General features: G+C 35.4%; 1 protein-coding gene across 3 annotated transcripts in view; it reads right to left on the reverse strand.

The window, feature by feature from the left end:
• Positions 1 to 23,417, reverse strand: part of tbc1d22b (TBC1 domain family, member 22B) — a 98,183-nt gene that overhangs the window by 29,842 nt on the left and 44,924 nt on the right. For all 3 annotated transcript variants that reach the window (XM_051116491.1, XM_051116493.1, XM_051116492.1), the window contains 4 exons: positions 20,111 to 20,239; positions 15,889 to 15,954; positions 13,148 to 13,262; positions 1,868 to 1,974 (listed from right to left, as the gene is read on the reverse strand). In XM_051116491.1, coding sequence (XP_050972448.1) covers positions 1,868 to 1,974; positions 13,148 to 13,262; positions 15,889 to 15,954; positions 20,111 to 20,239 — 417 coding nt within the window. The remainder of the gene's footprint in view (positions 1 to 1,867; positions 1,975 to 13,147; positions 13,263 to 15,888; positions 15,955 to 20,110; positions 20,240 to 23,417) is intronic.

Genomic DNA, 23,417 nt, shown 5'->3' on the forward strand with positions numbered 1-23,417 from the left:
AAAAGGGAGAAAAGTTGACTCAACCTTTGTGTTGTGTGTCACACTGAGCATGGAAAAAAGAAAGAAGTGTAAAGAGTTGTCTGTGGATTTGAGAGAAAAAATTGTGGAAAAACATGGACAATCCCATAAGAAGCAAAACTAATGAAAAATTACAACGAAGGATTGTTCGAATGGTGGATAAAAAACGCAGATTAACTTCCAAACAATTCAAGCTGATCTGCAGACACAGGGTACAACAGTGTCAGCTCGCACTGTCCGTCGCCATCTGAATGAAAAGGGACGCTATGATAGGAGACCCAGGAGGACACCACTGCTGACACAAAGGCATAAAAAAAAACAAGACTGGAGTTTGCCAAAACATGGTGGAGGTTCAAAGATGTTTTGTGGTTGCTTTGCTGCCTCTGGCACTGGATGTCTTGACTGTGTGAACGGTATGATGAAATCTGATGATCACCAAAGAATTTTGGGGCGCAACATAGTGGCCAGTGTCAGAAAGCTGCGTCTCCATCAGTAGTCATGGGTCTTCCAACAAGACAATGACCCAAAACACTTCAAAAAGCACTTAGAAATGGTTACAAACAAAGCGCTGGAGAGTTCTGAAAAGGCCAGCAATGAATCCAGATCTGAATCCCATAGAACACCTGTGGAGAGATCTCAAAACAGCAGTTGGGAGAAGGCATCCTTCAAATTTGAATGACCTGGAGCAGTTTGCAAAAGAAGAGTGGTCCAAAATTCCAGTAGAGAGGTGTAAGAAACTCATTCATGGTTACAGGAAGCGATTCAGTTCCGTTATTTTTTCCAAAGGGGGTGCTACCAAATATTAAGTTACAAGTGCCAATAATTTTGTCCAGTGCATTTTTTGGGCTCTTTGTGGAATTGTATCAGATTTGACTTTTCTTTTTAAGTTGAACATAATTTATTATTATTACTATTATTAGAAATGTTTTTAAGGAATAAAAAGGGATAAGAACAAAAGATAGAAAGAAATAAGAAAAATGATGACGCATTCATTTAAAATTTAATTTTACATTTATTTACATAAAATCTATGTATGTTTGTTATACATGTTCATAAAAATAAAAAATTATTATTACTATTATTATTATTATTATTATTATTATGAAAATACTTTTTTTAACTAAAATAAAAACAGTAACAACAATAAAAAAGACTATTATTATTATTATTATTATTAGAAATGTTATTAAGAAATAAAGAGGCATATGAATAAAAGGTAGAAAGAAAAAAAAAGATGATGGCATGAATTAAATTTAATTATACATTTATTTATATATAAATGTATGTATGTTTACATAATTATTTACATTTATACAAAAGTAATAAAAACATAAAATAAAAAAAAAAAGAAAAAAAAAAAAAAAATTTTTTTAAATAAAATAAAATAAGAGAAAGAGACCTGAAAAGAAGAAAAAAATTTGCCAACTTTGAATAAAATAAAAAACAATAACAACAATAAATATTAGTAGTATTAGTAGTAGATGTAGTTAAGAAATAAAAAAGGGATTAAAAAAGATATAAAGAAAGAAAAAAAAACTATGAAGGCATGAATTAAATTTAATTATATATTTACATATATAAATTTATGTATGTTTATATGAAAATTTTCAATAAATATTGAAAGTAACAATAAATAGTTTATTGTTATGAAAAAGAGCAAGAAACAGAAAACATTACCAACAAGGGTGAAATCAAATAGATTTATAAACTGCTTGTGCAATACATAAATAAAACAAATAAAGACAAAATTATTAGAAGAACGGCTACTTTTGAATGCAAATAACTGAAGAGAGCTGTTTATGACATCTCCCTCCCATCTGACCAGTCAAACCTCAAGTGGATAAAATACCTGTATCCCATCCAGCAATTTGCTCATGCACCAAAAGCTGTCGGCTTCGATGTTCCGTTGCGAATCCAGGGGCAAGCTTGCCATTTCGAAATTCTCCACGTCTTCCTCTACAAAAAAGAAGACACACACACACACACACACACATTAAAGTTCGGTCACCAGCAGATCAAACCAACAAAACTCATGCTGCAGGTGTTCTCAGCAGTCTTTGTTTTCTCGCAGGCGACAGCAGCTCTGGTGTGTGACGCGCGTCGTATGCGCAGACACCACAAAGCCATTAGATCATTAGCCAGCAAACTGCATTCTTTATTTAACACATTCATCAACTCACTTTCTCACCCCGCTCCCTCCCTCACAATCGCAGGCTTCCCCTCGCAGCCATGACCTTTTCCGACTCTTAAACAGTATGTGCTAAATGATGCTGATACACACATTATGCCCCAGAGAGCCAGACCTGGCTGGAAGAGACTTCTGTGTGCCACTCCACAACTAATGTAGTCCTCCATCTCTTGATCTCTCTCTCTCGCTCTTTTCTTAATAAGGATGGAGGGATTGGGGAGGGGAAGGAAGGACAAGGAGCTATTTTGATGAAGCACTGAGTAAAGAGAAAAAGGAGGAGAGAGAGAGAGCGCTCTAGGCGTGTTTGCATGCAGCTTGCGCATCGCCAAAGCAATTCAGTCAATCACGCGACTGTTACTGCGGTACATGAGAGCTGAAATATAGATAAGAAGAAGGTCAGATCCAAGGTCGAAGACACAATGAAGAATACATGCTCTCGAACGATCGTAGATACTCAACTGAAGACCACGTGCTGAAGACCAATCGCTGCTGAGTTTGTCTGTGGTTAGAGACAAAATCAAACTGACTGTAAACAGTAAACTACTAAATGTTTAAAAGTTTTTCTGAAATACTCACTCAACATTTGACCAAATATCCAAGGCATTTCAACAAAAACTTTTATTTTAAAAACACAGTTAAAGCTGGTGGCAATATGACTATAACTGGATATTGGCATGTAGATGTCTTCAAGCCAGGACTTCGGTCAAACATATGAAGTTTGGTGCAGACTGAACATGGTATGTTTGAGTTAGTGTAAAACATACCTGTTATATCATGTTGCCAACAGGTGGCGCTATGATTATAACTGAATATTGGCCTTTAGATGTGCTCAGGCCAGGACTCTAACCAAACATGTGAAGTTTGGTGCAGATTGGACATTGAATGTTTAAGTTAGTGTAAAACAAGTCACTTCCTGTTGCCAGCAGGTGACGCTATGATTATGACAGAAGATTAAGTATTTAGGCCGCCATGGACACGCCCTTCAACGAAAACTCCAGATCTTTGCAATTTAACATCGCAAAGGCCTTTAGATTAGACTGACTAAATATAATGTTGATGCCATTAAATCTCTGAGGAGTTTGCCAGAATTATACAACTTCCTGTTTCGTGGCGAAACATCAAAGTTTGACAGGCCACCACGGACATTCCCTTCGACAAAGACTCAAGATCTTTGCAATTTAACGTCACAAAGAGCTTTAGATTACACTGGCCAAATTTGGTGTTCATCTGTTTAAATCTCTAGGAGGAGTTCGTTTAAATACAACACCTGAAAATGGCAAAAAATGTCACAAAACTTGCAGAGAAAATTCAAAATAACACCCTTCCTGTTGAGTTTCGAACTTCGTACCAAGGTATTGGTGTGTTACATGTGTCTACCGAATTTCGTATGTGTACGTGAAACATAGCTCAAGGGGCTCATGGGGCTATCGAGCCATTGTGCCACACCCACTTCTGAAACCCATATCAATTTAATGTAATTTTTCACCACTTTTGGCTTGTATGAAAATTATAGCATAATTTAGGCCCTCAGAAATGCGATTCATTTTGGAGAAGAAGAAGAAACTGAGCAATTACAATAGGGATCTTGCACCATCGGTGCTCAGACCCTAATTTTGGAGGGTTACGGCCGAAATTAGAAATTAGCAGGAGGTGTAGAGGCCCTTGCTTTGAATGATTTCAGCGGCCGTAGGACATCACTAGCTTCTCAGACTCTAGTTTCTTCCAGTCTCTTTCATAGTTCGGTGACTGTAGTGGGTTTCTTTGCCATAACTTTGTCACCAAGTATTTTAGATCAGGACTCAGGCCCGGCATTTCATTGTTTCAGTGTTTTTAGCTTCAAGGAACTGCTTTACCTGTTTTGCGGTGTGACGGGTGCATTATCTTGGCTGATTTGGAGATGCTTGGAGGGAAGGAACTGCATGTTGCTGAAGGAGGTTCTAATAAACATTTGCATTCACCTCCCATGTATCTGTATAAGAGACCCAATCCTGCTGCAGAAAACATCCCCCAAATCATGACACTTCCTCCTCCACCTTTCACTGACTTCTTCACACACATAGGATTCAGTCTGACGCCGAACAAAATGTTTCCCATCAGACCCAAATAAATTAAACTAAAGTAAACTTTGGAGCAGTTCTCTTCTCTCCACACAGCGTGCTCCTTAGCAAAGGTGAGCTTAGCCTTTTGACTCTTTCTGCTGATGAGAGGCTTGGTCACTGCAGAGTGTGCTTTGAGTCTGTCTTCTCTTAAACATCCTGAGACAGATCCAGACCCTGTTCAGCACTGAACTGGCAAGCAATTCCAGCTGCAATGCTGAACCGATTCCCCTCTGAGAGTCTCAGCATTATCCTGGCTTCGCGTACATTTGTCTTAACCTTCTCTTGCAGCGCCTGAAAGGGTCATCCCTTTGGCTTTTATCTGGACAACAGTCATGGGCTTTCTATCATCACTATCTTGCAATCTCAGTAAAAATTGGAGGAATGCTGCCAGCTAAATAGGGTTTGTCATATAATTAAGGAAATTTGCACCAGGTATCAGATTAACACCAATAACTTGTAATAAACTTAAATAAACTGCCCTTCTACTCCTCTTAGGATAAAACTGGACTAAGCTGTGACTTTGAAATTTGGGAAATTATAGGTTGTTCTCTAATTTTAATCTTCGCTATATGTATGCTACGATTCAAAATTTGGGGGCAGTACGTTTAAACAAATTAATACTTTTATTTTGCAAGGATGCATTAAATTGGTCAAAAGTGACTGAAAAAAAATGTTTCAAAAGATTTATATTTGAAATTAATGCTGTTCACGGTTTCCACAAAAGTATCAAGCAGCATAGCTGTTTACAACATTGCTAAAAATAAGAAATGTTTCTTGAGCAGTAAATAAGCATATAATGAGGACTTCTGAAAGATGTGACACTGAATAATGAATACTACATGTTTGCTGAAAATTCAGCTTTGCATCACTTTGGAATAAATTACATTTTAAATATATTAAAATAAAAAAAATTAAATTATAATAATACTTCATAATATTAATGCTTAACTATAGTTTTGATCAAATAAATTATGGTGAGCATAAGAAACTTCAAAAACACCTCATAAATCTTACCTAGTAATTTTTGAATGGTAGCATACTTTTGGGATTTTTTTTTTTTTTCAGAAAAAAGTAAGTCATACAGGTTTGGAATAGCATTAAGTTGAATGTTTGCTGATTTTTTTTTTTTTTTTTAATTTGTAATTTATCTCTTTATATATATGTATATTTTTTAATGTAAGTGTGTAATTTTAGTAGCATCACCAAATGAAACAGCAAGACAACATTAACTAGCTGGATAACAAAGATAAGGATGCAAATTAAAAATAATTTGTTGCAACCTGTTTTAATACCCAAAAACACCTTGAATAGATTGTAAAAACCAATTATTATAAAAATTAAATATATTATTTGGGACAAAACAACATGCTGTTAAAAATGTTAAATTAAATCCAGAAGTTAATCACAAAGTCTGTTAATTAAGAAAACCTTCAATTAATTTTTACAAACAATTTACACAGGAATTTGTATTTAATAAATGCATTCCACAAAAGTTAATCTGACTGGTAGCAGGTAAAAACCGGCAAAAACCTCTCTGCTCAAACTCTGAGCAAACTGTCAGTAAACCTCTGCATTGCAGCAGGAAGAACAGCTGATGTGGGGCCGAGTGAGAGCCCGGATGGGATTCAAGTAAAAAAAGACGGATGGAGAACGACAGGAAAGAGCTGGCAGGGGGAAAAAAGCTGGAAAAGCAAAGTAAATAGCCCTCTTTGACCACAAATGAAGCATGCAGTGCCCTGCCGGTCATGGGCCGGGCCATATGTCACTGGCCGCAGCACTGGAGAGATTCCTGATCCATTTAGCTCTCCACATTTCCACATCACTCCAAAGCTTCGGACACACACACACACACAGAGCTGCTGCATAAAGCGGCTTTACAGAATGCAGGAGAAATCCTGTTTGTGGCACAAAGGAAGGCTTTGCCACCCTGTTCTCTGACCCTGTGGAGAAAAAGGAGGTTATTGTGCCTTGTGTGACTATGAGCGACCTGAGAGATCGTTCAATAATCATGAGTGAAGTCTGCAAGTCGTGAAACAAATCACTACTCATTCAGGTCGCTCCTCCGCGTCTCAGGTTGAGCATTAAATGATCCGTATTATAGAGCTTAGACTCTAAAAGTGGATTGGATGAGCCATGTTCAAAGCCGTTTATAAAATATGCCGACAAGCGCACACCTGGTGACCGCACATCAATTGAATTCTTTATGAAAGGAATAGTTCACCAAAAAACACATGATTTTCGCATTCCAGACTCGTATGACTTTGTTTCTTTGGTGAAAAACAACAAGAGTAATTTGAGTTGAACTGGTTGCTACGTTCCTTGCAATTGCAATAAATAGGGACTGGAGCTTTCAAGCTTCAAAAAGTGATGTTAATATGACTCATGCACTTTATTTAAAAATCTTTCAAGCCATATAACATTTTTGTTTGACAAATAGACCGTAATAATGAACTGAATCTTGGCATTCGCCCTACAGTAGCTCTACTTGGCATGTTCATTAGGAGAAGTAGCCATGTCTGATTCGTAAGCAATTAGATTGATGAATCAGTTGATTCAGTTCACAAAACTGGTCTGAGTGAGTCATTCTCACATCACAAATTCAGACCAATCAGGTTTTTGCGCTCAACCCAATGATTTAATGATCCGGTCGCAACCACTGGAGGAAAAGATCTCATGAAGCTATCAAACGATTTGGAATATACTGCACAAGCCGCATGGACTACTTTATGGAGTATGGAGTAAGTAATAATATGGTTCTAATCTATGGATCTAATCTCTGTTTGATATTGGCTAAACAACATTTAATTCAAATGTCTACTTACTCTTTAATATATGGCCACTTCTTTATCATAAAAATGCTATTGTGAATTCACAATAACACTATGCTTTATTATAATTTTTAAATGGTTTTAATAAGTCGTGTAGACTTAGAAAACAGTCTTATAATGCTTTTTATGGATTCTCATCCTTGGAATGCACCACTTCCGGTATTTTGCTGGTTAATCGACACAGGCAGAATGCAAGCAAGGATTTTTTTTTTTTTTATAATGGAGTACTCAAATTTAATCGAGGAATCGTTACAGCCCTATATGAGTTTTTTTTTTTTTTTTTAAATCAATCTATTTTTTTGTTGAAAATTTTCAAGTCACAAAAGCTGTGCATTAGTGATTATACCCTCTTGCAGCTTATTGCTCAGATTCAACACTGAGTCAGTTCATTTAAGTTAAAAAAAATTAGTTTAAAAAAAAATGGAACCACAATCACAAAATCAAAAATGCTCATCTTGCACTAGTTCTGCGATGCGCATGTTCATGCATTACGTAATCATGTTGGAAAAGTTACACGCAGTTACTTCTTTGTCTATGTACTCTGAACTCATCTCATTTTCTCCTTCAACTTCAAAAACGTCCAACAATGTTGTTTTATCTTTTTTTGTAAAGGGCGTTTGACTTTCTTTGCACATTTGTTTTGTGAGTGTAGGCTGTCACTAACGATTATTTTGATCATCGAGTAATCAGTAAATTATTCTGACAATTAATCTAATAATTTGATAATTTAGGTAGGGTTGTTTTTTTTTTTTTTGGAAAGGGCATTTGAATTTCTTCGCACATTTGCTTTGTTAATTCAGGGCTGTTTTTTTTTTTTTTTTGGTAATCGAGTAATCGGTCAATTATTCTAACGATTAATCGAGTAATTGGATAATTTAGGTAGGGCATGGTTAAAAACTACATCCCATTTTCTCATCCAACTTCAAAATCGTCCAACATCATTTTATCTTTTTTTTGTAAAGGGCGTTTGACTTTCTTTGCATGTTCGCTTTGAGTTTATGGCTGTCACTAACAAGATTTTTGGTAACTGAGTAATTGGTTGATCATTCTGACGATTAATTGAGTAATTGGATAATTTAGGTAGGGTAGGGTAAAAAATGCATCCCATTTTCTCTTCCAACTTCAAAATCGCCCAACATCAGGGCGTTTGACTTTTTGCACATTTGTTTTGTGAGTTTAGGCTGTCACTAACGATTATTTGATAATCAAGTAATCGGTCAATTATTCTGACGATTAATCAAGTAATTTGATAATTTAGGTAGGACTGTTGTACCTTTTCTTTTTTGCAAAGGGCATTTGAATTCCTTTGCACGTTCGCTTTGTGAGTTTATGGCTGTCACTAACGATTTTTTTGGTAATCAAGTAATCGGTCAATTATTCTGACGATTAATCGAGTAATTGGATAATTTAGGTAGGGTATGGTTAAAAACTCCATCCCATTTTCTCTTCCAACTTCAAAACCTTTTTTTGTAAAGGGTGTTTGACTTCCCTTGCACGTTCGCTTTGTGAGTTTATGGCTGTCACTAACGATTTTTTTTTTTTTTTTGGGTAACTGAGTAATCGGTTGATTATTCTGACGATTAATCAGATAATTTAGGTATAGTAGGGTGAAAAACTCCATCCCATTTTCTCTTCCAACTTCAAAACTGTTCAACATCGTTGTTTTACCTTTTTTTGAAAAGGGCATTTGACTTTCTTTGCACGTTCGTTTTGTTAGTTTAGGACTGTCACTAATGATTATTATGGTAATCGAGTAATTGGATAATTTTTTGTGCTAATAAAATGTAAATGATAACACTTTTTCTGACTAAACACTGGGTCACTACTTCCTCCCACATTCTGATCTTTCCAACATGATTACGAAATGTGTGAGGTCGAGCTAATGCAAAACGATCATTTGCGGTTAAAAATTATAGAAATTGTAATTGAATTTTTTTTTTTTTTGCCAGACAAGACCCTTATTCCTCGACTGTTATCACTTAGAGCCCTTTGAAGCTACACTGAAATTGCAATTTGGCCCTTCAACCCATTGGCTCCCATTGAAGTCCCATGGAAGACTTCAATGGAAGTTTTCAACTGAAGAAAGAAAGACATGAACATCTTGGATGGCATAGGGGTGAGCAAATTATCAGGAAATTTTTACTCTGGAAGCGAACTAATCCTTTAACACACTGATTTAATGATCCAGTCGCAACCACTAAATGATTCAGTTAATAACATTGAAAGTTCAGCCTCACAAAGCTATTAAATGACTTGGAATATAGTGCACAAGCCGTATGGACTACTTCTATGATGCTTTTTTTTAACTTAAAAAGCTCCAGACACCAATTGCATGGAAAAGAGCTACTGATTCGTTTTTCACTCATTCAGTGACAGAAGACAGTAATTCATACAGGTTTGAACTGAGTAAATTACATATTCATTTTTGAATGAACAATTCCTTTACATAGTCATGTTGTTTGACAACTATAAACAGCCCAGTGTAAAAAATAAACTATATTACTGTTATTTTATAAATAATTAAAATTTTTGTTGAACACTTTCAAGCCAAAAAAAGCTGTGCATTTAGAATTTTATCCTTTTGCCGCTTATTGCTCAACAACACCGGCACCAAACCACAAACTGTTCTCCCCCAGACCATCCATCTAATACTAAAACTGCACCACGACGGCGCAAATAACAGTCCATAAAACCAGGAAGGCAATAAATAATAAGGTGAGAATATCACACACCCTCTTCAGTAATAAAAAACCAACGTGTGTGTGAGGGAGACTTGAGAGACGGAGACAGGGCATTGATGCTTTACAGAGGAGATTTCCCCGCTGTCCTCTTTGTCTGTCAGGGTAAATGTGATGATTTACCCTTTGAGAATATTCTCTCTCTCTCTCGGCCACGTCTCTCTCTCCACTTCAAATTCTTCAGCGCATCAATACCAACACTTTAAACCGAAGGGCGCCGTGACTCTCCTTCCTGCCGGCTACTCTTTAAAACGCTACTCGCTGATATTGAGCTAAATGCGAAGCGCCAATAGTCTCCTATGCCGTCTCTCTCGGAGGACGGTCTCAGCAGAAAGTTAAAAAGCTCGCAGAGGAGCCCTAGAAAGCCAGTGAGGCGTGCTGGCCAAGAGAAACAGCGCAGCGAAAGTTGGCAAAACGCTGCGTATGAGAGCAGGCGAAGACGTTAGAGCCCGTGTTCGCCCCACGGCCTCGACGACGGGGGTGAAACCCGCATCAGAGGGAGGGCGCTAACCTCGCTCTTTTATCTCCCGCTGGCAGCATGTTGGGATCATGAAGTTCGTTCAGATGTATCGATTGGCGGGTCGAGCCCCCCACCGTGTGCTCGGCACCCTCGCAAGCCTCTGTAAACACTTAAATCCAGCCGATCAATGCGGCTCATTCAACCTGCGGCATTGAGTCGCCCGCGCACACACGCGGTGAATCCCAAACGCGCACACACACACACGTATTCACACAGCCCGCAAACAAATTAGAGATAGAAAGGCCCTGCAGAATGACACGAAAGCCCCGGTATGAAAAATCTGCTTTTTGCTAAATGAGCTTTGTGAAGAAACAGAGGGATGAGGAAAAGACAGAGAGAGTGGTGGGCGAGGTAGACAGCCAGGGAGAGAGAGACAGACAGGAGAGAAAAAGAGAAATCGATTGGTGATCCAGGTAATCTGTGGGTATGTCCTGGTGTTTGCACTGGTGACATTGCAGCAGCGGCACACCGGAGAGATCAATGAGCCTCCTATTGTTCTTCTGTAATCCTTAACTATCCATAAGTAATTAACCTTCACATGAGAGGACAGGAAATAAATAAGGAAGGGAGGGGAAGGCTGCAGGGTGGAGGGAGAATAGCAATGAGGACGAGAGCTGGAGAGTCCATTTCCCTCCCTGTCTGTCTCTCTCTGTCTGTCTTCATCTCTCCCTCTACCTATCTGTCTATCTATCTATCTATAGACTAAGAGATAGAACGTCAGAGCGATAGATGATAGAACGAGTGACAGAATCGATAGAACGATGCATAGAACAATAGAACAATATGATAGATAGAACGATATATTGACAGAATGATAAAATGACAGAATGATTAATAGATAGACAGATAGATAGACAGACAGATAGATAGATAGATAGATAGATAGACAGACAGATAGATAGAGTGAACAACAGATAAGAATAATAATGATAGATCGATAAAAGCTAGATAGAACGATAGATAGACAGAATTATATAGAATGACAGAACGATAGATAGAACAATAGAATGTCAGACAGATAGAACTATAGATAGAAGGAAAGACAGAACGATAGATAGAATGATAGATAGATAGATAGGACGAAAGATAGACAGACAGGCAGATGGACAGAATGATAGAAAGAACAACAGAATGTCAGACGGATAGAACGATAGATAGAATTAATGACAGAATGATAGCTAGATAGATAGATAGATAGATAGACAGACAAACAGACAGAACGACAGATGGACAGAACGATAGAAAGAACGATAGAATGTCAGACAGATAGAACGATAGATAGAATGAATGACAGAACGATAGAACGACAGAACAATAGAACGATAGATAGAACGATAGATAGATAGATAGATAGATAGATAGATAGACAGACAGACAGACAGATAGAAAGATAGATAGATGGACAGAACGATAGAAAGAACGATAGAATGTCAGACAGATAGAACGTTAGATAGAATGAATGACAGAACGATAGAACGATAGATAGATAGATAGATAGATAGACAGACAGACAGACAGACAGATAGATGGACAAAACGATAGAAAGAACGATAGGTAAAATGACAGACAGAGAGAACGATAGATAAAATGATAGACAGAACGACAGATAGAACAATAGATAGAACGATAGAACGATAGATAGAATGAATGACAGAACAATAGAACGATAGAACGACAGACAGACAGACAGATGGACAGAACGATAGAAAGAACGATAGATAAAATGACAGACAGAGAGAACGATAGATAAAATAATAGAATGATAGACAGAACGACAGATAGAACAATAGATAGAACGACAGAACGATAGATAGAATGACAGAACGATAAATAGAACAACAAATAGAATGATAGAGAGAATGATAGAATGACCAACAGAATGACAGAACGATAGATAGAACAGAACGATAGATAGAACGATAGACAGAATGACAGAACGATAGAACGATAGAATGACAGACAGATAGAACAATAGAATGATAGACAGACAGAGAGAACGATAGATATAATGATAAAATGATAGACAGAGCCACAGATAGAACAACAGATAGATAGAACGATAGATAGAGAATGATACGATAGAATGACAGAGAGAGAGAGAGGGAGAATGATGAGACAAAGATAGAGAAAACAATATAATGATAGAGAGAACAATAAATAAAGAAAATGACAGATACATAGACAGTACCACAAAACAACAGAAAGACAGACAGAAATACAGATAGATGATATAACAATAGAAAGAACAAAACATCTATAAACAGCGAGATAGAACTAGATAGAATGATGTAACAATATCTTTCTGTCTCCCTCTCTCTCCATCTGTCTCCTCCATCTCTCCCTCCATCCATCACACTATCCGTCTCTCTTTCTGACCGTCTGCCCGTCTTCTTCCCATCTCCCTTTGTTTCTGTCTGTCACTCTTTCCATCTGTCTCCCTCTTTCACCATTTGTCTCTCACTCTCCCACTGTCTATCTTTCAGAGTTTCTTTCGAAGATAATTGATATTCTGTATTTTTGTGTCTGACATTTTCACAGGATATTGTCAGTTTGTTTACATTTACACAACCATTTTCCAGCATCATCTGTCAGATACGGGCCTGTCTGCCTCTGACTCTTTGGCATATCATACACGTCAATGCGCTATTAGCAGAGCAAACACAACTGATGTGCTCAACCAAAAGGACATATTCAAAAAGGTGAAAAATCATTCAAGCGGACCTGCTGATCCATGTGGAAAGTTATTAGACACTCACCCACGAATTCAGAGAGGAAGACCACAAAAAAGGGAGTGACCAGGTCATTAATGCCCTGCACGTATCCACTAGCGGGATGACGGATGGCCCAGATGAACAGAATACGCTCAAACACCTGAAAAACAAGACAGTCCCTCTTACTGATGAACAAAAATGATTCATTTCTCATAACAACTGTGATTGCTGTGCAGACTTTTGGTAAATGCTGTAGTTGAATTCACTCTTGACAGACCAACAGGTCCACTCATTCGGATGCTTGGATTTCCAAACGCAGCTGCATTTCAAGTGCTCTGTTCCTTGTGGTTTATAGGTTACAATGTTGCACGCTCCTCTATAAGTTAAAAACACCACAGCACCCCCTGCTGGTAAACATTCAATGACACAAAGCTCAGTTAAACTAACGCATGCTGATTGCAAGACCTGAACACTGGTAAAATAAAATAAAATAATAAAATAATAAAACAAAAAAATGGAATAAAATAAAATAATTAAAATAGAATGAAATAAAATAAAATAAAAAAAATAAAATAAAATAAAATAAAACAAAACAACAAAAGAGAACAGAATAGAATAGAATAAAACAAAATAATTACAATAAAATAAATTACAATAAAATAGTAAACTGCTACACAAATAAAATAAAATTACAATAAATTAAATTAAAATAGAATAGAATAGAATAGAATAGAATAAAATAAGGAAAATAAAATAGAATAAAATAATAAATAAAAAAATAATAGAATAAAATTAAATTAAAATAGAATAAAATAAAATAATTAAAATAAAATAATTACAATAAAATTAATTAAAATAAAATAGTAAACTGCTTCACAAATAAAATAAAATTACAATAAATTAAATTAAAATAGAATAGAATAAAATAATAGAATAAAATAAAATTAAAATAGAATAAAATAAAATAAATAAAATAAAATAAAATAATTACAATAAAATAAAATAGAATCAAATAAAATAAAATAATTACAATAAAATAAAATAGAATCAAATAAAATAATTACAATAAAATAAATTCAAATAAAATAGCAAACTGCTTCACAATAAAATAGAACACAATAAAATAAAACACAATAAAATAAAATAAATAAAATAAAATAATAAAACAAAATAAAATAAAATAAAATAAAATAAAATAATCTGCAAACACTTGAAAACAATAAAACATTAATTTTGTTAAATAAAATTATATGACATTTTATTAGGTAAAACAGAATATAATACTGCTCCTACTTCACTCCAAAATAAAAGAAATACAAATAACATTTTGCATCAAGTTATTATTTCCATGAGAACTGGAAGAAAAATGTGCTTAAAAGTTATTGTTTAAATGCACTGCAACAATGACATTTTTTGCATTACGGTAATGGTTTATTGTCATTTATGTCAGTTTAGAAAAAAAACTAACATTATATTACACTAATTAGAATCTATTTAGTAAGAAAAAGACACTGAGGAAAATGGAAATGGAAACTCAAAACACTCTGATGTATAATGTTAATGATAATTTGGGGCAAAATGTGCTCATCCCTAAAAGCAAAGACTATGAATATAAACAAAAAGAATACTAAGCTCTTTTCTTGCAATATTTCAAGAATATGTCTCAATCATATTTCACCCCAAAGTTAAAAGAAAGACAAATTATTATATATTTATATTTTAAAGTATATTTACTGAATAACCACTGGGAAAAACCTGAAGTTCAAAAAGAATGGCAATGATAATTTGTGACAAAATTTGCTTGTCTTGCAAATAACTGTCACAATGCAAAAAAATAAATGAAAATAAAAAATAATAATGACAATAATGACAATAATATGATAAATTATTTAAAAATTATAAATAATACATTTATAAAAAATAATAATAATAAAAACTAAATAATAAAATAAAATATAATAAAAATTCAAAATGAATGGTAATGAAAATTTGTGACAAAATGTGTTTGTCTTGCAAACAACTGTCACGATGCAAAAAAAATGAAATAAAAAAATAATATTTCAAAATGCTAAATAATACATTTATAAAAAATAATAAAAAATTAAAATAAAAATATATAATAAAAAATGTGTTTGGTAATGATAATTTGCAACAAAATGTGTTTGTCTTGCAAACAACTGTCACAAAGTCAATGTAAAAAAACAATTTAAAATAAAATTATAAAAAGAAAAATTTTAAAATATATAATAAAAATTCAAAATGAATGGTACTGATAATTTGTGACAAATGTGCTTTTCTAGCAAACAACTGTCACAATGCAAAAAAAAAAATCTAAAAATAAAAATAACAATTTTAAACAAATAATAAAATTATAAAACAAAATAAAATAAAATATACAATAAAAATTCTAAATGAATGGTAATAATTTGTGACAAAATGTGCTTGTCTTGCAAACAACTGACACAATGTAAAAAAATAAAAAAATTATATAAAATAAATAATAAAATGATTAAAAATGTAATAATAATAAAATAAAATAAAGTATATAATAATAACTGTATATATAAAATAGTCCTAAAAGTCACCTTTTTTTATTTTCTTTTGATTTCAGGGTGGAAAGTGACCTGGATATGATTGTGTGTGTGATTCACTCTCTTATCTGTTAGATTACATTAAGTGTGTAGTGCCTGCTGTGTGAGATCAGACGTCTGTATGACGCCGGTGGGTCTGTCACAGGTGCGCTGTGCAACGAGTCTCAGGTGTTTGTGCCTCAGAACATCACCTACCTCCTGCACCAGCGGCTGCTGGAACAAAGGAATCAAAGGATTCGTCCTCGGGATATCGATGTGAATCTATGGAAAAAGACACACAGGTGTATACAGGTAAGCTCAGCCGCACACCCACACAAACACAAACCAGTTACCAAATCAGTGTGTCAGGAAACACAGGTGACCGGGGGAAAAAAAAATAAGAGATTAAATCAATACAGCCCAAGAGCACTAAATTGAGTTACATGTGCCTTTTCCCTTCCAGTAAATGGAGGAAACCCATCAGGGCCCGAACTGCACACGCTATCGATCTAATTTCGTAACAAGCCACACACAAAACCTGCATGAATTCGCTTGGAAAGCGGACAGCGCAGCGTCCAGCCGCACATGCAGGTGGCGACCCTTCTGTTTCATCCGGTTCTCTTTTATTTTCTTCCCTCTCTCTATTCCTACTTCCATCATATGTTTGACAAAATGGCTTTATAGTAATGCGGGTCACTGGAAGGCCACCGAAGTGTGGTTCGCTCGTATTCACCACCATTCCTCGCCCTCTCAGACTGTGACCACACTAAAAGGTCATTTAGTGTTTCTGCCCAGACAGCCAGGGGCCAGTCCGACGGTTCTGTATGACCATATAAATCCTTTTAAAGGTCTGTGTCCGATTTGTATTGCAGTAGACGAAATGAGGGGCCGGGAGCCAGCAAGCCCCGAGGAACCGGACAAGAGAGGAAAGAAGGCAGCGCATAGCAATCGACTACCAGTCCTGCACCATTAACCTGAGTTTTACAGCCCATAAGAATATTGATCCCGGCCCCCTTTTTCCACATTAATAACACTCTGGACAAAATCTGGGTGTATTACTACTATAGCCTTCTAGAAGCAGGTGTAACCTTGACTGACTCACTGCAGAGATGATGAGGTTCCTTCAACGGAGTGGCGTCTGGTGTAGCCTAGTGGTTAAGAGGGACGGTTCATCGAAAAATCATCCTTAAATCAAAAATCTAAAACTTTCAAAGAAAAGATGCAGATAACTTGTGAACTACATGACAGGTCTTCTGAGGTCATAAGATAAGTCTCTGTATCACTGATTCACTTGAACTACAGGTGTCTTTGCAGTGATGCCATAAAAGAAGATCCCCAAAAGAACCATTTTGAAGAACATTCTAAAAATCTACAGAACCTTTTTCAACTATAAAGAACCTTTTCTGCATTTGAAAGGTTCCATGGATGTTCAAGGTTCTTCATAGAACCATTAATACCAATAAAGAACCTTTATTTTTAAGAGTGTAGAGAATCACGTCAGTTAGATTCATCAAAGAATCATCCTCTAGGATGAAATCTATTAAAGTATTATACACAAGACCCATGGGCTTGTATGTTTAAAGGTTGTTGGTTCAAACTCCACAAGAATTGATATATGATTTATAACCATTGTTCCTCTGAGCAAAACACTTAACCTCAGGTTGCTCCAGAGGGATTGTTCTTAATGAATTGAAGCGTCTGCTAAATCACAAATTAGAAGTAATTATCAGTAGATATGTGACAGTCTAGACAACTGTTTAAATGTTTTTTTTCTGTAATGAATACTTTTATTTAGCAAGGATGCATTAAATTGATCAAAAGTCGCATTTTTAATGTTGAATTTATAAATGCTGTTCTTTTGAATTTCTATTCAGAGATACAATGGCATCCTAGTGGCAAAAAAACTAAACTAAAATTACAAGAATAAAGTCAAAATGTTTCGATAATAAAGTTGAAATGGTTGCGATAATAAAGTCAAAATGTTTGCGATAATAAAGACGAAATGTTTTAAGAATAAAGTTAAAAATGTTTCAAGAATAAAGTCAAAATGTTCTGAGAATAAAGTAGAAATGTTTTGAGAATGAAGTCGAAATTATAAGAATTACATCGCAGCAATTAATGTTATAATATTTTGAGAGTATAGCCTGTGCATGCAAATGGCCCGGACTGGGAGCACTGGGAGAAGTTGCCAGGAAATCCAAATGTATTAAAATGTGTGTGGGATTATTAGCAGAAATCATACCATGTGTTATACTCGTAGAGACAGTATTTGAGGAAATAATATGTCACGTCTTCAATTGCATTCATTAGGTCTATTTGTAGTGCGCCAGCCACCCAATAATAGCAATAAGCTTTGTGCTTTTGGTAGTTTTTTTTTATATAAAACATATATCAAAATATGTCAGTTTTATAACAAAATATAAATCATGTGTCTTGCAATAATGTGTTTTTCACGCTCATGGCATGACAGATCAAGTAAATCATGTGCAGGACAGTATTCATGTGAATCAATCATCTTTTTAAGAACAATGAGACAATCGTTCCATTAAATTATACTGTTTTCTTTGTTAAAATTCCACCACCTACTTGGCAAAAACGTCTGTGGTGTCCAATATTTCATTCCTCACATGAATTTATTTAAAAACAACAAAACGTTCTAACAGTTGAAGTGGACTCCAACTCGTTAACAAGTTATATTTTTCTATATTTTCTGAGGTATATACGTGACTATTCACAAGCTGTTTTATACACAGTATAATACAGTAAATGATTAGAAATAATATTTAACGTCTTCCATTCATTGTTTGTAGTGTGCCAGCCACCCAGTAATCACAATAATTGTGTGCTTTGTTGCTTTTAATATAACACAGCTCAGCTTTCAAATTCTGTCAGTTTTATTACAAAATACAAATAGTGTTTTGCCTCTTTATTTTACGTTTATAGCACAATATAAACATGAAGGAACATCAGAAGGAATGAATATATATATCTCAAATATACTCTCAAAATATTATAACTTTAATCTCGTAATGCTATGAATTAATTCTCATAATTTTTACTTTATTCCTGAAATATTTGTACTTTTTCTCGAAGCACATTTTGACTTTATTCTCGAAACACATTTCGACTTTAACATGGCACTAAAACGACATCATACAAAAAACAAAAATAAAACAAAACAAAAAAAAAAAAAAAAAAAAAAAAAAAAAAACACAAAAATGTTTTCAACACTGATAATTATAAGAAATGTTTTTGATGACCAAAATGATTAGAATGATTTCTGAAGGATAAAGTGACACTGAACACTGGAGTAATGATGCTGAAAATTTAGCTTTGCATCACAGTAATAAAAAATTACAAATATATTGAAACAGAAAACTTGTTTTAAACTGTAATAATATAATCACAGTATTTTACCAATTAAATGCAGCCTTGGTAAGCATAAGAAATGTACAAACCACAAACTTTTAACTTAATTTTTTTTTTGCTTTTTGTTGTTGTTGTTTTTACAGGGTTTTTCAAAATTAACCAGTCTGTCTTAAAGTTAAGCATGTTTACTAGGATGCATGAACACTGTAGTGCAGCCCTTTAATAGCAAAACAGACAGATATGCAACAAATAATACTTGGAAAGACAATCTCTAATCTTGCAAACAATCTTATGAGATCCTTTCCACTGAAATTCCCCCATGCACTATCTGTTTTCATGCCATAACAGACAGCAGATTTGCATATTATGATCTTATCCAAGTAACTCAACCTGGATTTAAACAAATATCCTGGGTTGCTTGCAACAATGTCTACTGGTGGCATGTGTGACATGCTGTCCATTCCCAGGTGAAAAAAGAGCACTATTTTCTCACACTCATTTTGTACTTTAATATGCTAAAAATGATCCTTTAGTACTTTTTAAGATAATCGTAAGAACTTTTAACTGTACTTAAATGTGCTATTTTGGGACACCATGAATATGAACTAAAATGTGCTTTTAACATACTATCTCTGTATTAAAAAAAATTTACTTAGTTACCACTTGAACCCACTAGTGTATGAAAGATGGGTTCAGGTATACTACAGGTGATAACTAAACACATGAGATATTTATATAACACATTACATATAATGTACACAATAAACTCTAAAACCTAACATTACCTAACATTACCTAACATTACGAAATATTTAAATCACTGAATGCTTTGAATATTTAAACACTCTTCAAACAACTGTAATGGAAAACTGTTAAATATTTGAATCTTAATTATGGAACACTGTTTCAAGTATTCTGTTACTCCTCAGGCCTGCTTTCTAATCAAGACTTGTGGACTGATGAAGGTGCTCTCTTGAAAACTGTGTAGAAAGGATCAGAAAGGAACTAGTCGATTTCAGCCAATTTCATCCCCTTTACAAGCCCAGAAGCAGGCCGGGTTGAGTTTTACCTGTCTGTATGTGTCTCTGTGATTCTCATCTGTTCTGGAGTGGTAATACTGCTCGATGAAGCCAAAATACTCCTCTCTCTTCCTCTGGAGAACCAGATCCCTTCGTTCTCTATTGGCTGGAAGATAGCCCTGAGAGAAAGCACATGGAAAGAAGAAAATGCAAATTTAATAGCGTTCAGAAACGAACTGTTGTACACCCACTTTCTCCATGTCTTCCAAATCTATCTTGCCCTGTAACCAAAATATAACCTATAAATAATGCAAACTAAAGATATTAAAAACAGCGATATGTAAATTAAGTTCAATACTGTAGTGTTGTACAAAAAAAAGGTTGTATAAAAAGCTTTTAATCTTTTTTTTAATCTACAGTTTAGATAATTTCGTCTACATCGTGCAGAAATCAGATGTTTAGTAAACTCCTTTCAGCATGTGAGCTGAATGATTTTATGCGTTTGGCTTTTTTGTGCTGCTCATACAAATGACACTTTTCAAAAGGCTTAAGAGAAGCAAATCAGACAAGTTGCATTTCATTAAAGGGAAGCAAATGCTTCCCTACCAAAGTGCTTTAATGAAAAATAAAGTGCATTATCATTTAGATCCTAGGGTGGTTCAGACATATCTGGATGCTTTTTTAAAACACTGCTAGGCATTTGCTAGGATGTTATGGGTAGCTGCTTACTGTCAAAATATACAAAATCATAGAGGCAGTAAAAAGTCACTTATGCTTATTTGATCAAAATACAATAAAACATAATAATATTGTGTATAATAATATGTTTTCAAGTTTAATGTATTTTAAAATGCAATTTATTCCTAAGATGACAAAGTTGAATTTTCAGCAGCCATTTCTTCAGTTTTCAGTGTCACGTGATCCTTCAGAAATCATTCTTATATGAAACATCTCATTATTGTCAATGCAGTTTCACTGCTTAATATTTTTGTGGAAGCCGTGATGATGTATTTTTGAATTCTTTGATGAATAGAATGTTCAGAAGAATTGCATTGATTTGGAATCTTTTGTAACAATGTATCTTCTTTAGTTCTTATTGTCACTTTTGATCTATTTATTGAGCTGTAGCATTTTGTTCCTACTTCAATGCAAGTCTATGGGTTTTTCACCCATTATATTGCCCATTAGGGCAAAACATTGCCTGTTATATTGTCCACCGAGAAAACTTTGCAAATCAGATTGTATGAAAAACAGAATGAGCAATTACAATAGTGACGCTTGCCTTAGCAAACACCACTAAAAAACACACTTGAAAATACAGAACACACACCTCAGATCTCAAAGTCAAGAAAAAAAATCCACAACTCTGGGAGAAACTTCTAATCATGTAGCTACAAAACTAACACACAGGCCGGATGCAATTGCGCTAGTACATACTTAGTAGCTACAGATGATTCCCTAAAGAGCAGACAACAAGTGCAGGCTATTTGTAGAGCAGACGTGGAGGCGTGGAACTGTCAGTTAGATGGTTGTCATGACTCTCCATCATGTTTCAGAAAATGGTGTTTTTAAAAGTGCCTTCCCTCCCATTGTTTCTCAACTCTTGTTTTAATGAGCACACACAGAGTTTCAGAGCGCTCAAACACATAAATGATAACGTACATTCAGAATCAGACTGCAGCTCACGTCTGTTGCTTCAGGCGAATAATAAGTGCACAAACTCCACTCGTTTGGATTCGCACCATCATCGGCCCTTCAAAACTTTAATAACGGCTATTAAATTTCATGCTGAAAATCGAAATGATCTTAAAACGGTTTTCCAATGCGATTCAGAGAAGGTCTTGGCAAGGTTTGCGTGCTGTAAATCCAGGATCGAAGTTGGAAAAGTACAGTAAACGTGATGTGGACCAACAAAAACAAAACGCAAGAGTTGCTCTTTACAATCACAATTTGAATATGAAAAGCAGAGACAAAACACTTGTTTTTGGCACATTAGCATTCGCTCAGCACTCGTCTTCCTCTGTAACTTTATACATATGGAACTATTCCGTCTAATCCCCCAGCAAACATTGCATGAAGCAGTAAATACTTGGAGGAGCTGGGTCGGGGTGGGGATTTGCTTGTACAGCTTAGCCCAGAGGTGTGTGTTATTGACTGTGTAAGCATGCGCCAGAAACTCAAATGAGGCTTGTAAAGCATTCTCTGAACATCCGCACACATACAGCCACAACGCGGCGGCCCGCTCTACCCCTCCTACGGTGACAGGCACAATTCTGCTGACATTAAGTGCTCAGCAAGACCGATATTGCAAAACAAATCAATAAGGCACATTAAACGAAAATGGCGTGGAAGTTTTATACCCTCTGAAAAGCATAGAAACTGACTGTGCACCTTATGCAGAACTAAACTGCTTGCGAGTGTGTGATGCTGGCTTACAGTAGATTTTAAAAATATATATATAGCTGCAAGCAGCAATTACCGGGGTTCATGCGCTTTAAGGCATTCAAGCACATATGCAAAAAGACATTGTTTAGCAAGCTTGTAACCACCTAAATCAACTATTTAAAAAAAAGCATTTTTGGCAAATCCAGGTCATTTATCATAGAAATATTATGTGTTTTTTAACATTTATGACTGTTATAGCACCAGCTGTGGTCCGAACTTTGCATGCTTATTTAGAATTACCTGTCGCATGTGCTCAGCAGGTTTTGTTTTACATTTTCCTTTAGGCTTTGTAGGATTTTGGGTAAATTTTGACAGGCCCTTTTTCTGAACGACCCTGTTATAGCTTCCCGAATAAATAAATTGCAACATTTTTTTGATAATGTACTGTACTGTTCTTCCCCAGATTGAGTGAAAAACCTAGAACTAGTTGGCAATGCAGAGGTTCTAGAGGCAAAGTTGTCCAGAATGAGGGGTTCCATCATGTGATATGAATATCGTATGTATGTGTGAACAACCAGCACAACGTACAATCGTTTACGCAATCGAAAAATGTGATATTGCCCCCCAATGGCCGATTTCTTTCAAATTTCTCACAGACTTTTGGGGTCGTGAGTCAAACCAGTCTCACCAGGTTTCGTTCCGATCTACCTCCGTTAACCTTGTGTAACGGGTGCGCAAACTTCATCGGTAATGGGGTTACAGGCATTTTACTAAAAGTGGCCCTGCCTTATTAAAAAAAAAAAAAAAAAAAAAGATGAAACCGGTGCCCGAACGAGGGTACGCACCTGTACACCACAGAAGCACTTTTATACTTTAACCCTTAGTGTACCATGAATTTTTCTGCTGTTCCGGCAGCACTTCTCACATGCTACCCCGTGCCCTCCCAATTTCCCCTAGCCCACGGCCCGAACA

This window comes from Labeo rohita, chromosome 8, assembly GCF_022985175.1.
Source record: "Labeo rohita strain BAU-BD-2019 chromosome 8, IGBB_LRoh.1.0, whole genome shotgun sequence".
Classification (NCBI taxonomy): domain Eukaryota; kingdom Metazoa; phylum Chordata; class Actinopteri; order Cypriniformes; family Cyprinidae; genus Labeo; species Labeo rohita.